At 30.3% G+C, this 16185-nt stretch overlaps 1 protein-coding gene and 1 long non-coding RNA gene across 3 annotated transcripts; both read right to left on the bottom strand.

The window, feature by feature from the left end:
- Positions 1 to 3181: 3181 nt before the first annotated feature.
- On the bottom strand, positions 3182 to 4370 carry LOC142504735 (uncharacterized). The gene is made up of 3 exons (XR_012804337.1): positions 3731 to 4370; positions 3395 to 3463; positions 3182 to 3296 (listed from the first exon to the last, which is right to left on the bottom strand). It is a non-coding gene; the product is annotated as an uncharacterized LOC142504735 (long non-coding RNA).
- A 3201-nt stretch (positions 4371 to 7571) lies between these two features.
- On the bottom strand, positions 7572 to 9601 carry LOC142505525 (RNA-binding protein involved in heterochromatin assembly dri1-like). Of its 2 annotated transcripts, none has more exons than XM_075618541.1 (4): positions 9466 to 9601; positions 8812 to 9144; positions 8174 to 8244; positions 7572 to 7729 (listed from the first exon to the last, which is right to left on the bottom strand). In XM_075618541.1, the coding sequence occupies exons 2-4, from the start codon at positions 9135 to 9137 to the stop codon at positions 7716 to 7718; spliced, it is 411 nt and encodes a 136-aa protein (XP_075474656.1). In that variant the 5' UTR covers positions 9138 to 9144; positions 9466 to 9601; the 3' UTR covers positions 7572 to 7715. The 2 variants fall into 2 exon arrangements, with proteins under 2 accessions (XP_075474656.1, XP_075474657.1); XM_075618542.1 differs by having other exon boundaries at positions 9432 to 9547.
- Between the last annotated feature and the right edge of the window lie 6584 nt (positions 9602 to 16185).

Below are 16185 nucleotides of genomic sequence, written 5' to 3'. Positions count from 1 at the left end.
GTTTTTATTTCAAAAATCTGGAAAAATTAATTTTCGTGGTGCTAAATTTTCTGAAAAATTTTCTTGTGTGGTTAGAAATAAATTATTCAATATCAAAACCATACGATTTAGAAAAACCTTTGCTCTGATACCACTGTTGGATCTCGGTTTTCTACACGCCCAAACGCAGCGGAAGTTTTAAAAATTTTATTTTATTTTGACAATCAAAATATGTTTTGCTTTGGACGCTCGTATGATTTTAACAAAAACATTCATAGGGTGTTAGAATTATACCTTTAGTGAATTAAATCACTTGGCTCCAACTAATCCGTTATAAACGGATTTGGCTCTTGATGAATCCCTACGATCTTTCTTCAAGAGACTCCTTTCTTTTCTTCTAATTAGGTCCACGACTGGATTGTTTGATCCTCTTCCAAATTGCACTAGAAATATTGGAAGATATTTAACGTAGGAGAAAATTATTTGAGAGACGGCTCAAAATTCTTTCTCAAAAGAGGTGGCCGATTTTTGCTTGGAGGATGGAGGCTGATTTTCGAAAACTTATGGTGTGGTAGGCTAGGGTTTTGACTTCTCAATCCCTATATATAATTAACACATGACCTAATACATAATTAAGATTAATGGACTTGATTTAATTAATTGGGCTAGTCCAACTAATTTAATTAATTGGGCTAGTCCAACTAATTTAATTAATTTAATCAAGGTCCATTAAAACTTTAATTATTTATTATGTTGGAATTGTACTCCTACAAGCCTATTAAATACATTATCCACCATATTTAATTTATTAATTAATAACTCAACTTTTGAGCTTAATAAATTAAATATATTATAAATTCAACATTTGAATTTATTATTTAAATTATAAATTCAACTACTTGAATTTTCATCACCTCCAAAATTTAATATTTAATAAACCCAACTTTTGAGTTTAATAAATTAAATTATCAAATTTTATAAATTCGACTCCTTGAATTTATTCTCTCCAAATTTCATAAATTCGACTTCTTGAATTTACTATCTCATAAATTCAACTTCTTGAATTTATTTTCTCAAGATTTAATTATCATAAATTCAACTCTTTGAATTTACTATATCATAATATAAATTCAACTCCTTGAATTTATTCTCTCAACGGGAACAAACAATCCTGTACTTGTGTGACCCTCAATGGTTCAGGGATACAGCTAGCCGTGGGTTCACAACTCCTTGTGATTCAGGACATAATCCTTTACTCGGGCTTACCGTAGTTAGCCCCATTCTTTTCATCAACACATTGATCAAGAATGTCAGAACTCATTTCTGATTGCACCCATCGGATCATGGTAAGAGCGTCTAGTAGCATCGCCCCATGATCCCCCAGGTATCACTGATAGTGCCTGCAAGAACCAGTCGGTTATGATTAACGTACAGTACGGTCCCTTCATCTCATATATCACGATCGAATCTGCAACCATTGGTTCATCGAGGGTTGCATATTAATTCGATAACTATGTGATAACTATAATAGTGACATCGCGTGTACTATTTTGAGAACTCCTTCTCTAACGTACATCTCGTACTCTGGCCAGAGATTCCATGCACTATTATTTCATCAGATCACATAGGATATCCACACCCGTAGGTGAGCGGTGAATCCCCGACTACAATGCACTGGCTCCTATATGTGTCGCAACTGTACCCAACCTCGCCACCTGATGACTCTAATGGAGCCGGTAAACGAGTCAAAGCACAGCCCTAGCATATAGAGCCTCAGTGTTGTCCCGGGTCGTAAGGACTAATGGTGTACAATCATAACCACGGACTTATCCTCTCGATGAATGATAACCACTTGGAAAGTCCGAGGGAGGGTTGTTCGGTATAATCATCATATGACCACCCATCTGCATGTTTGGACATCTCTATGCCCTTACCAAGAAACGCAGTACACAACATCACAGATGCTAGTCTCGAGCTCAAGCGACCTTTATCCATGTTTTAGGCGGCTGAATCGACTAGGAACGAATTTAGATCATACAGTGTTTACAAATGAGTTTCAACATCGAATTACGATTCATTTGTATTAAAGTATAATCAAGGTCTTTATCTATGTTTGATAACATGGGTATACAGATAAAGAAATAACAAACCATGAAATAATGAATTATATTAAAATAAAGATTGTTTATTACACTTGAGTCAATAAAATCCCTAGTCAACAGTTGACTTGTAGGGCATCTACTTTAACACCATGAACATGTATATACCACAAGTTTGGAAAGAAAATTGGAGTTAATCATTACCAAATCAATTTGCAACACCAAAAAAATGACGGTAATATGCTAGGTTGGTAGCAGACAAAGATTTAATGAGGGTTGGCAAAATTATCGAAGAAAAAAAACGCGGTTTCATATCTCGGAGTTCGGTTATAAATAGAGATATAATTCGACCATTTCATTCATCTCTTCACCGAGTTCTTTCTCTCCTCTTATAGCATTTGAGTGTTTAGTTCTATAATATTTATGATGTGTTTGTTCTCTTATATTGAGAGATTGTGCGTTCTCTTTGAAAACACAGTGAGTAGTTGTACATCATAAAACATTATATGTTTGATGGCCAGATGGAAATGTAAAAATTGATTTTTTATTCATTAAACACTCAATCAAATCATCAGGTATCTGTGAGATGGATCGAACAGGTCCATAATTGCAATGCTTTTAACATATAAATATATTTTTTTCATAGACCAAATTGGAGAACTTCTCACAAAATGATACGTGACGTATAGTCTCTACATCAAAGCTCCATGATGGGACAAAATCTTATATTCGATGTTCAATTATAACAAACCTTCCCTAATGTTTTTTCTAAAGAAAGATAAAATATTAAAGCAAAATCAATCAACAATGTGAAATCAGAAAGTCAAGAACGGAGAAAAACAACAAAAATTAATCTCAGCGTGTGAATTGCAGCTTAACTCTTCATCTTCCTTCTTGGAGTGCGACACTTCTGAGGATGTATTCAAGACAACTCATTTTCCACATTCATCATATCATATATAAATAAATATCAAAGAAGATGGAACGAACGAATCCCAATTATTTTAAAATATTCATCGTCCATAGATATATATTCCAGATACTTAAACATCCATGACCGTTGTGGAGGAAACTACGTTCTCATATTTTTGTGTAATTTGCAAGCCCTTTCTATACAAGTACATTTATTACCACCTCATTCGTGATAATCAAGATTGGAAGTCAGAATTTGAAAACCATGTTTTCTGTGAAGCCAAATTCCATGAGTATGCCAGTCAGCTGCGAAGAGAGAAACAAATCAGGCAATGGAAATCATTACAAGCAGAGAAAAAGGTGGCAAAAGAGGGGAGATTTTGGTTCCTTGGAAAAATTCATACCTCGCCTTTTGACCGCTCCTTTGCCTTATCTCTGGACATATGTTTCATCATTTCAGGAGGGCCACAAACCTGGATAAGCAACAGAAACAAGTGAAACAAGTTCACACGTAAAATTATGCGATCAGTTCTGTAGAAGAGGTCAATATTAATTTCGACCCACGATATATGCATTGCTTTTGCTCCTTCAATTATTGAAACATTTGGATACATGAACCACCAACAACACATAGTAACTGATACTGGATGCACCTTAATTAATTACTGATATGGGTTCACACAAGTGATGCCACCAAACAGACATCTACTAGTCACTCTTGTGTCTAATAAAAATTCTACCTTCTTTTGCTGCTGGCACCTTTCCATCATTCACCGTGCTAACTCCTCTCCATTCGCAGAGTATCCAGTTGAGATCCCCTAGTCCCAGAAAACAACACCAGACTTGTCTCCCAAAAACATAAGAAACCACATTGAAGCAGATAGAAATACTAGTAATTATATTTGTGGAGTTGGAGACTGAGATGTGGTATTGACAGTAATGCAGATGATATTGTTTGTAAAGTTGATGTAATAAAATGCGCGTAACAGCAGAAATTTGAGTGGAACTTACCGTTCAACTAATGGTATTTTCAGTCTTGATTTATTCAATTTGAACAATCATCAATTATAGGTATTGTGCAACTTCAAAATGAAAAACTGAAGTATAGACCCCAAGGAAAAAAACAAGAAATTTGATTTTCAACCTCACACCGATTCATATTGAGGTGGCAACTATCAACAAAGAGATCTTTCCCTTGAACCCCATCTCACACTACAACTATAGCTTGCAGCTACTTTGAATGGTCGAAAAACTTGCATTTATAACAAATAATAAAGAATGTTTCAACAAAAATTGTAGAATCAAAATTAAAATCAAATTATCATAAAAAGCATAAACCTCCAGCTAATAAAACTTAATTGTTCCTGTGCATAAAATAGCAAATCAATCAAACATGCTTCATCTATCATGTGTACTTCCATATTCCCATATTTTTTTTACGCTAATACGCATATCAATTTTCTAAAGTTGAGACTGCGTACACATGTTTTGTCAAAAGTTGTAGGCAATGACCGTCGCTGATTCATAAAAAAAGGTCGTTTTTAAAGAAACACTGCTCCTTCATACCCAATAAACACAACAGCTCTAAATTCAGATAAATCTTAAGAACAGCAGCAGAATAACAAAGCTGAAAGTGCATGAATCCAACAGAATCGTAGTTTTCATTATTCTGATCTAAAATTAAACATGTATTCCTCGTAGAAAACCAGGAAAAAACGCCATAAATCATCAAAGGAGTGACATATTACCAAATTTGATGAGAGAAAGTAGTAATAAGAGGATATTCCAGCGGATGCAGCTGCAAGATTTCCGAAGCGAATGCCAGCATTGGACTTCGTCTGGCTTCGAAAGCGACTGCAGATTTTGTCAGTCTTCTGAAAAACACTGCCATTTCTGATCGATCTGAACGGTTACCAGGGTTATGAATTTCGAGTGAAGCCTTATAAATAGTACAAACAATGAAAAAAAAAACCAAAATATTAAAAAAAACAAAACATTTATAAATTTCTAAAAAGGCGGGGTTTAACACAACAAATGCAAAAACTTGTGTGAAATAGTTTCACGGATCATCTTCTGTGAGACAAATATCTTATTTGAGTCATCCATGAAAAATTATTATTTTTTATGTTAAGAGTATTATTTTTTATTGTGAATATCGGTATGATTGATCCGTCTCATAGATAAAGATTCGTGACACAAAACCCCGGCTCTATATTATAATAAAATATATGAAACTTTAATTTAAAATTAATATAACTAATTTGTATTCAGAGAAAATAAATAAATTATATCTGATTATTAATAAGGAATAACTAAAAATAATTATGCTGATAATACGTATGACAAAAAATAAATTAAGAATCATATTATTAGAAATATTTAAAATAAAATTTAATATAAACAAAATTAATAACAATAAAAAAATATAATTAAAAATATTTTAAAAATTAGGGTTGAGTACAAAATCTATTAAACCGTAATAAGGTTTTAGTTTTTTAAGAAATCAATCCTTCGGTTATTTTTAAAAGGCAAACACTTGTGTGAGACGGTTTCACGAGTCGTATTTTGTGAGACAGATATCTCTTATTTGAGTCATCCATGAAAAAGTATTACTTTTTATGCTAATAATATTATTTTTTATTGTGAATATCAGTATGGTTGACCTGTCTCACAGATAAAAATTCTTGAGATCGTCTCACAAGAGACCTATTTTTTTTTAAAATTAATAGAAATCAAACAAACCAAATAAATTGATTTTGCGTTATCATTTAATTTTATCAATTAAAATTTATATTATATTAAAAAAAACTTCGAATTTTAATTCTCTGTCATTATTTTATTTTTTTATACTAACTGAGATTATTAATTTTAATTTGGTACGATTGATTTTATTTTTTATGTAAAATTTAGCATGTGCTATTATTATTATTATTATTGTCATTGTTGTTGTTATTATTGTTATTATTGTTATTAATGATTTAATTATTATTATTGATAATAATATTCTTACTTTTAAAATTTATTTGTTATTAATAATTATCATTATTAGCTAATAAATTATATCAACAAAATATGTTTCCATAGATTGATGTTACTGAAAATATAGATACCTGTCGAGAGGTCGGATTATATTCTGGTAGGTCAGCTCGGATTACGAGTGACCTGAAAACACGAACAAGAGCTTTATAAGAGGGTTGGAAGATTGTTTCGGCGTAACTCCTCCGACACTCGGTTCATAAAATAGGAAAAATAAAAAGAGTGTTATGAAAATCACCTAAGAGTTTTGGTGATTGACAAATTCAAAACAGCAATTAATTGTTTCAGAAAACAGCTACAATCTTAGATTATATTGCAGCACTTAAGTGTCAGTTATACCCCATGATGTGTGTGTGATTGGCTAGAAAATCCCTCTTGAATTCTTTCTTCCATATTCTTGAAATATAGCATGCATAATTGGATTTATATTTTCGAAATTGACGAGGCTCACCAAGTTGGTCAAAACCTTCTTTAATTGAGTGCAACAAGGTGGTTTCAAAACCTTAATATATTCTCCTTAATTTCAAAAATGGCACATTTAATTCCCCCTCCTTCCTAAAATTTGAAATGCATGCATGCTCAATTGCTCATATTCGAATTTCATATATATATTGGCTTTAAGCGGATTCCATGTATAATTATTTAATATTTTTGAAATTATTTTTTTTACAGCAATAATATAATTTAAAAATTATATGCTTATACATATCTATAATTAATTTAAAATTTACATGTCCTAAGATGCATAGTTTTCACGAGAGTTGTCATGTGAGTAGAGTTCTTCCTTGGCTAAAATTCTAGTCTTTACAATATTCTAAATCTCCTAGAACCCTTTGGTAGGTCGGCTAGGAGGTCGTCCACGACTTGCTTAATCGACACAATAAGGATATTTGGTAGGTCAGCTCAGATTGGTTCCCAGATGGCCTCCCGGTGAACCTAGTAATGTTGCCCGAGATGAGCCCTTGAATGACCTCCCGACAGGGGTGTAGCCAGGATTTTAAAATAGAGTGGGCTAGACGTTAAAAATTTAAATTTTTTAATGCAATTTTTTTTGTTATATTTTGTATAATATGAACGAGAACAATTTTAAAAATAAGTCACATTTTTATTTGAAAAAAGTATTATGAAGAATTTAATTTATATAGATACATGTTATATATATATATATATATACATATATAAATACATACTTATAATTAGATCAACACGAATACATACAAAATAAACCCCGAGTCATCTATTAACCCCGAGTCCTCTTCTGTATTCAATTCAATCAACAAAAAGTAGTACTGTTGCCAAAGTGGGAGCATCTGGTTCTTATCTACTCTCATTATTAAAACCTCGATTTCTTGTTTGCTTCGAAACGATGGAGACTTCTGAATTGAACTATATATTTCTAGAGATTCCATGAATCTTTTGATCATTTTGACATATATATGCCATAATACAGCCTTTTATTTGCTCGTGTTTTATTACAAAATCACACTCCAAATAACACAAATTAAATAACTAGAGGAAACAATATATATAATATTTAAAAATATATAATCCAGAAAAGAAAACAATTAACATCTACTAAACTTGATTGGGAAAAATGTGCATGTCGAGCTCTTTCATCAGCTCTATTTATTCTTGCAAAAAGAAAAATATTACATATTGCATTACTCATATATATCTCTTTGGTTTCCCTTAGACTTCTCCTCCTACAAGGTTAAAAAATAAAGAATAAATGAGATATTAATTACAATGAGTATATGTGTGTGTGATTGTGTATATAGACATGAAAAATTGTATTTTTGGTCTCTTACATTTGTTTCATTGGTCATTTTGATTCTTCATGTTATTAAATTTCAGTTCTAGTCGCGTATGTTTCGATTTTTTGAAATATTAATTTACTCATGTTTTATTGGGAGTGCTGATGTGGCACAGAACATATAAGCATCACATGTCACATCAGTGGTGCATCAATGTCACATCAGCGCTACATAACTAAAATTGAAAAAAATAAAAAAGACTAAAACTTAAATTTGACAACGTAGATTATCAAAATCACGAACATGAAACAAATTGAAAAAACCAATTTTTTCATATACATATACATATATATATATATACATATATATATGCGCGCGCGCGGAGATACTTACCAAAATCTCTAGCTGTCTTGCATTTATAGCACTCCGTCCTGCTAGCGTAATTATGCATGCCGCATCCAAGTCTGACCAGCATTAAACATGTGAGCCATTAAATAAACACTGCATAATTCTAATCAACATAGTACGATCCAATAAATTAACCTTTTGAGTTCTTGGTCCTCTTTTTAAAATTATATCTTAAGCTTGACATTTTCCTTAAAAACCAACAAAATAAAACTATATGCGATGTCATGTCATGCCTCCAGTCGTAAGCCCGTGTGAGCACTGCAACAAATAAAAGATTCTACTAATAACCATTCGTATCGTATCATACGTATCTATTTTTTTTTAAGAAAATGAATATCTCAAGTTGTTCCCTTTTCCTTTTGACTAGATCAAACACGGTTGCAGACCAACATCTACCCGTTTGCCTAGGAAGGTTCCCTCATTAGAATAGTATGGTTAATTATTGCCTGAACTAAAATGCGTATACCGAATACTGATGGATTAATGCATGCTATCCATTAATCCATCTTGGCTGGTCTCGGTTGTCGAATTTGAATCGTGGATGATATTATGATCCCACATAAGTTACTGCAACGTGCATCTAAAGGAGAACATGCATTAATCTATGGTTTCTTCGAATAAACCTGGTGCAAATCCAATCTCCGCTTTTCCAACCAGGGATGGCATCATATGCATAACCGGCAGAAGCTATAACTCCGGCCCCATAACCGCAGTAGTCCTTCAGTGAACCACATCGATAGCAGCTCGTTCGACTGGCATAGTTGTGTGCACCGCAATTCTGGCCACCACAATACCAATCTCCAGGCATCAGTTCGGTTCTCTGTATTATGTACGAGGAAACTTCGGCTGCCGTAGCATTCTTGGGGCAGCCACATCGTTGGCATTGGTCTCGTTTCTTGAAGTTGAGGTGCTGGCATGCGGGACACAACCAATCTCCTTCCTTATTCATTGTGTGTCTAATATTTTATGAAGAATGCAAAGTTAGCAACACTAAGAATGCAGCAGATCAAATGGAGAGTATATATATATATATATATCTAATAAATCTGCGTTATGTGAATCATGCATGATGTTTGAAGTATGATGGCAATAATCAAGCTGCAAAACGTATGAGAACACACACAACTCTATCCTTGAATATTTCTTAAGTTTTTGAAATTCAAGATTATTTAATTTAAAGTACATTTCCGTCTTAGACAACACTATTTTGTCAAACAAACGGCACGAAAGAAGTCTAACGTACATGCACAAGGGAAAGCCAATAAACACCGTATCACCTTGTATGAAAACAAAACAATATCGACGTAAGAATCGAAGTATATATATCTTTTCAGGAAGTTCTTGCTAGCGTTGTTCGAAATTGGTGATTTTGAAAAATGGGTTGATAGGGGTTTATATACCAGTGAGTTCTCCTTTTTTATGGTACCCTAAGCTCTTTTTTTTTAGCATAAAATGGTTTCCTTAAGATGGGAATATTTCAAAAGAGAAATCTAAAGGATTTTGATAAAATATACTTTTCCTCGGTTTCGTGTTTTGATCTCATAGATGTGGGGACATGCATGAGGACAGATGGTAAAAGCAGTGGACATTTTAGTGTGCATTGGTTAAAGATCAATTTACAAAAAAAATAAGTCAATTATATATATATGTATGTATCTTTTTCCCATGATTCCCTATGCATTATTACTGAAAAGATTGAAAAAATTTGTTCTGTATTCTATTCCCATTTCTTTCAGGCATTACGAGGGGAAGACATTACTTGAGTGGTGCAGCTAGGCAACTTTGTATTTGGGTTTGAGGGTGGGTATGAATGCAGATGATTGCCGCCGTTGATTTTTTTTTATGAATAAGATACAATCAACAGGACTCGAATTCGAGATCGACCACAACCTTTTTTGTCGAGGGCTTGAATATATCAGAATGTTTATTTTGGTTTGAATGGTGCTTTAATTATGTTTTCCACGATGTTAATTAATATATATGAGCTAGAAATTTTGAGAAAGAAAATTTGGATCTTTTTTTGCTTTTCTTGGTTTTGTTTTTGTTTTATTTCCACCCAACTCAAGATTAAAGATGTAAACGAACCAAACCGTTTGTGAGCTATTCGAAGCTCGATTCGATAAAAGCTCGTTTGAGCTCGTTTAACGAGGCTCGTTAAGATAAACAAACCAAACCCAAGCTTTACAGTATTCGGCTCGTTAGCTCGTGAACATGTTCGTTGGTAAGTTCACGAGTAATCTTTTAGATGAAAAATAATAGTTTTGATATTTGATTTATTGATTTTGCATATTATTTATGAAATATATAAAAAAAATCTATTAAATTTATGTATTATAATAAATTTACAAATTTTAATAAGAATAATATATTTTTCTTTAAATATATAATTTACTTTTTAATTAATTTAATGAAAATTTAAATGTATAATTCATATTTATTAAGCTTGTTTAGGCTCGATAAAGGCTTGAATAAGTTCGTGAGCCATGCATATATTCGTTAAATAAAGCTCGAGTTCGGCTCGATTATAAACGAACCAAGCTCAAACTTTGAAGAGTTCGGCTCGGCTCGACTCGATTACATCCCTACTCAAGATCAAACAATATATGTATACGAGCAATTAATGAATTTGTCTATGTTATATCGAAAGTGTTATTGCATATGTAGTTTTATACAAGATGTTAATATGAACATGATCTTAAATAAAAACAAACAATATGAGGTCCATTAATATTTTTTTGTTTTCGGTTTAGATTTTCATATGAACATATTCTTGAGTAAACTACATCGAGAGTGTTATTCCAGGTGTATTTTTATACAAGATTATGTATGAACATGATCTTGCATAACAAATAACGTGAGGCTCATCAATATTTTTTTCCTTTCAATTTAGATGTTTATATGAACATATATATTTTTGTGTACACCGGGAGTATGTAGCATAGACGAAGCCACAATCAATCATGCCACAATTTTTAGTCCAAACACTAAGTCAGTAATTATTGACGACATGCCAACAATATCCAGTATATCATTTCAGCATTTCACAAAGAAAAAATATATTAAAGAAACCAAGTTAGGCTATTGCATTAAGCAAATGTAAGCCAATTACGTACTTAGATGGCCAATTTTGGGTTTTTTCCGTTAACTACAAAAAGGTAATGTTTGCAAATGTTTAAAAAATGATTATGAATTTTTCTTTTACAAATTCAGTTTTGCAAACGTCATGCCCGAGAACAGGGTTGATCTACGTTTCACCATCACACAATTTGTAAACTATTTCTTCATCACCGGCCCCAAAACATGGCTTGCTCATTATCATCTAATTGCTCTTCATTCTTATCTGGTGATGGAGAGTAAGGGATGAGCGTTTGGAGGGGGACTGCTCATTCTTATCCAAACCAGTCTATTTGATAAAAATAAATAATCATTTTTACAATGTTGTTAAAAAAAATGTGGAAGTGAATAAAAAAAAATCTTAACATAACCGAATTATTAACTATACTTGATCTTGAACTAGTTCTTCATCACCAGCCCCAAAACATGGCTTGCTCATCATCGTTACCAGTCTCACAACAAAGTTATGAATATTACTCATTTGTCTGTTCCAGAGGGGACTCACGAGTCGGCCCTTCGCATAATCTGGCCGATATTTTATATTTTTATTTTTATTTTATTAAAATTTTCTCCACTGAATTATGAATCTGGCAGCTCTGAAACCAACTGTAACGCCTCAAATTATATGACTGACTCCATTGTACCAAGATGAGTCTTTGTAGCGTGCTTATGTTCTAACTCACACACACCCTAAAAACTTCTCAGTTGATCACCTATCCCAAAATCGCTTCAAGTTAATTAGCACGCTTAACTTTGAAGTTCTTATGTGATGAGCTCCTGAAAAAATATACACATGAACAACGTCTATCAAATTTTTTAAGCAATCATCAACTGCATAGTCTCATATCTGAACATATTTGGAATCCTTTTCATTCCGGTGTGGGATATATTCATTCATGTTTCCTTCGCCTGAAAGCCTGTCAGAAGCTGCTCATTGTCAGTGCAACCTTATGAAATCGACGATCACCCCACTTTTTTCAACCCCGGGTGTACAATATCTGTTTTCTCCATGAATTTAATTCACGTGCTGCAAATAAATGAATCAATCCTAGTAAGCTGATGGGTAGGCTTATGTGGTTCAGGTAACATACAGTGAAAAAACAAGAGAGAATCTATTCCGATTTCACACACCACCACCGTTGTTACTATGCATGCTTTGGTCAGTTAAAATATTCCTTCTTTTTCATCCAATAATTCAATATCCAATGGATCACTATATACAGTGGCGGAGCTAGGAATCCGATTTTACCCGGGCTAGAATTTTAAACTCTAAAATCCTTTAATATTTTAAATTGATCTACCGGAGTAATATCAAATTTATCGAAAATTATACAAAAATTTACATATAAATTTTTAAAATTTTTTTGGGACCACCCCGGGCTTTATATTATCTATACATATTATAAAAGTGTGAATCAAGGTCAAAGTTTTTCTATTGTGTATTGTCAACTTTGTCCTTAGTTTGTACACACAGTAAAAATTTAGTGAGGATGTTTTTGTCAAATCAGTTATTATGATAAGGACAAAATTTTCAAACTACATTTTTTTTAGATAATGATCAAGTTGTCAAAAAAGCCGAAACTTTAAAATTCTTTGATTTTTATTTTCTTGTAGATGAATTGAACAAACTTTTTTCACAAAAAATATTAATTTGAAAAGATTGAAATACCAAAATATATTGGTTTTATTTGCTTATAGATGAAGTGAAAAAGAATTTTTTCACAAAAAACTTAATTTGTAGATTTTTTCACAAAAAAGTTAATTTGTAGAAGATTAGAATAACAAAATTCTTTTGTTTTATTTTCTTGTAAATAAAGTGAAAATATTTTTTCCACAAAAACTTAGTTTATATAACGATATGATGTTAAATATATTTTATTTTACGTTTATTAAGATTAATTATTTTAAAATGAAGAATTAAACTAATGAACTCAAATAATTAAACTAATTTTGTTTTTGTTTTAACAAGGTTGGTGTCATGAGGAAGTTTCGATATTTAATTACATTTACAAAATGATACAATAATTATCAGATATAAATATAGATAATCCTAATAAATATTTCATTGATATTTATTTTATCTATATTTCTTTGTCAAAAATAAAGTCAACTAATATTGTTCAGAGCCTCGGTTTATTATGAAATTTTAACGATATAAGATTGAATAATATATTTGTATTAATTTTAACTATATTTTTCTCTTTTTAAAGGCTAGAAACTATAACAATTATTTTATGAGAGATTCTTGCAATTAACGAATGATTATTTTTATAAGAGATATATATTGACAAATCAGTTATAGTCTTTGTAACATTAAAAGATATATCTTTGAATGTAAATTTTTAAAATTATGATAAATAAATTTTTATAAAATTTATCAATTAGCAATACTCACTACTTCTCCATAGACAAAGTCAAAGTTATTTGATTTTTATTTATTTGTAGATAAAGTGAACAAATGTTTTTCACAAAAATATTTGTTTGAATGTGATTTATTTTATTTTGTAGATTTATAATCTTTTGAATGATTTTTTATATGCAAGAAGTTTATCTTCAATTTGGTTTATTTCATCCTAGCCATGTGGGTATTGCCCCATAATAGGATGGATGGCCAAGATTTGCCCATGCATATATAGGACCCACTTTTTTTTTTTGAAATTGTATGTGTGGCAAAATCTTACCCGTTGAAATGAAGTGAGTGTAGTGCCCACATAGGTAGGATCTCATTATGACTTTAATTTGGTGAGGAAATTTTTGTAAATCAATTATTATGATGATGTCAAGATTATCAATCTACGTAGCAATGATCAAATTGCCAAGAAGATTGAAACTCCAAAACTTTTTGGTTTTTATTTTCTTGTAGATGAATTGAACATATTTTTTTCCGCAAAATATTAATTTGAGAATATTGAAATACAAAAAATCATGGGTTTTATTTGTTTATAGATGAAGCGAAAATAATTTTTTCCCAAAAAAATTAGTTTGTACAATATTGAAAAACCAAAATTCTTTTGTTTTATTTGGTTGTAAATATAGTGAATTTTTTTCCACAAAAAACATAATTTGTCTAAGGACATGATATTAAATATCCTCTATTTTGCATTAATTGAGAATAATTAATTTAAAACGACGAATTAAAATAATGAAGCCAAATAATTAAATCATGTGGGTTGGTGTTATGAAGAAGGTTCGACGGTTAATTACATTTTACAAAAATGATACAAAGCATTATTGGATATAAAAGAAAGATTACCTTATAAATATTTCGTGAGTATTTATTCTATCTATTTTTCTTTATAAAAAAATCCAACTAATATTTTTCAAAGCCTTAGTTTATTATTAAAATTTAACAATATATGATTGAATACATACAGTTTTACTAATTTTGACTATTTTTCGTCTTTGTAAAGATCATAAACTATAATAATTACTTATTCGATGATCTTGCAATTGACGAAGATGTATTTTTATAAAGGATGGATATAAATCAATTATAGATTTATGTAATCTGAAATGACATATCTTTGAAGGTAAATTTTTAAAATTATTATGAATAAATCTTTACAAAAATTATTCATTATTGCTTAATATTTCTCCTTATGAGTTATGATTGATAATAAGAAATGTCAAATTTATTTGTTTTTATTTGCTTGTAGATGAAGTGAACATATATTTTTCACAAAATATTAAATTGAATATGATTTATTTTATTTTGTAAATCTATAATCTTTTGAATGAGTTATATATGCAAGAATTTTCTCATAAAAAAAATTAATATATACAAATTTAATACTTCCAATAATATAGTATGAAATATAAAAAAATATATGTTATCGTAATTTTGAATTTTTGTATTTAAATAACATATTGCATAAATATGTTATATCATTAAGAGTTGAACATTTTTTGATAAATATAATAAAATATTAATTAAATCATATTTTGTCAGTTGTCTAGAAGATAGAGTAACCAAAATTCATTGATTTTATTTGCTTGTAGATTAAGTTAAAATATTTATAAAAAATAAATATAATTTGTAGAATACTGAAATAACAAAATTCTTTGGTTTTATTTGCTTGATGAAACAAACTTTTTTTTTCTACAAAACATTTAATTTGTGTGGAGATTTGTAGAGGCATCAATTAGAGAAGAATATACATTTCTTCTCATAAGATTTGCTAATGAAGATAGCAAGAATATTGTTTTTTCACAGAGAAGAAAAAACTGATGACAAAAAAAAATCGTGAAAGCAATATAAATTGAAAATATAAAAGAAAAAAACATTTGACGCAATAATTTAATTTAAGGTTTAGAATATATTATCTATATTATATTTTTATTTTTCATAAATCAATAACACGTTGTAAAATAAGTGGTCAACGTTATGTATTATACTTTATTCTTCTCTCAAATTTAATTTTAATAACTATAGTTATATCAATTTTATATTATATTTTCTCCAATGTCTAATTTATACAAAATTATAATATTTATTACTACTATGTTTTTCAACAATTTTTAATTTATTTAGATTGCGCTTGGATAAATTGATTTCAAATTTATGGATTAGAATTATAATTTTATTGTTAACAATGAAATAATATATCAAATATTGAATATACACATTACTTATTTACATATTATTATTTATATAAAATAGAATAAATTTCAAATAACATTATTATTGGGTGGACTTGAAAAATATCATAATTAACATGAAATACTACTATATAAACATGAAATGAGTGGATTTGAAGTTTATGATGTTACTTCTCTAAATAACAAAAATACATTTGAATGTATTGAAATCCATGGATTTGAAATCCTTCCATTCAAGAATAACCTTAGATTTATAACACATAAAATTTTTAAACAAATATCTT

Source organism: Primulina tabacum, chromosome 10 (genome assembly GCF_025594145.1).
Source record: "Primulina tabacum isolate GXHZ01 chromosome 10, ASM2559414v2, whole genome shotgun sequence".
NCBI lineage: Eukaryota > Viridiplantae > Streptophyta > Magnoliopsida > Lamiales > Gesneriaceae > Primulina > Primulina tabacum.
The sequence above is the reverse complement of the archived record's forward strand: the minus strand, read 5'-3'. Positions and strand labels throughout refer to the sequence as shown.

Bases quoted from the DNA above. Each gene is read 5' to 3' on its own strand.
- LOC142505525 (XM_075618541.1), bottom strand. From the start codon at position 9,137: ATGAATAAGGAAGGAGATTGGTTGTGTCCCGCATGCCAGCACCTCAAC. The intron at 8,245-8,811 runs GTTTATTCGAAG...AATGCTGGTCAG, and splicing joins GGAGATTGGATTTGCACCAG to ACTTGGATGCGGCATGCATA.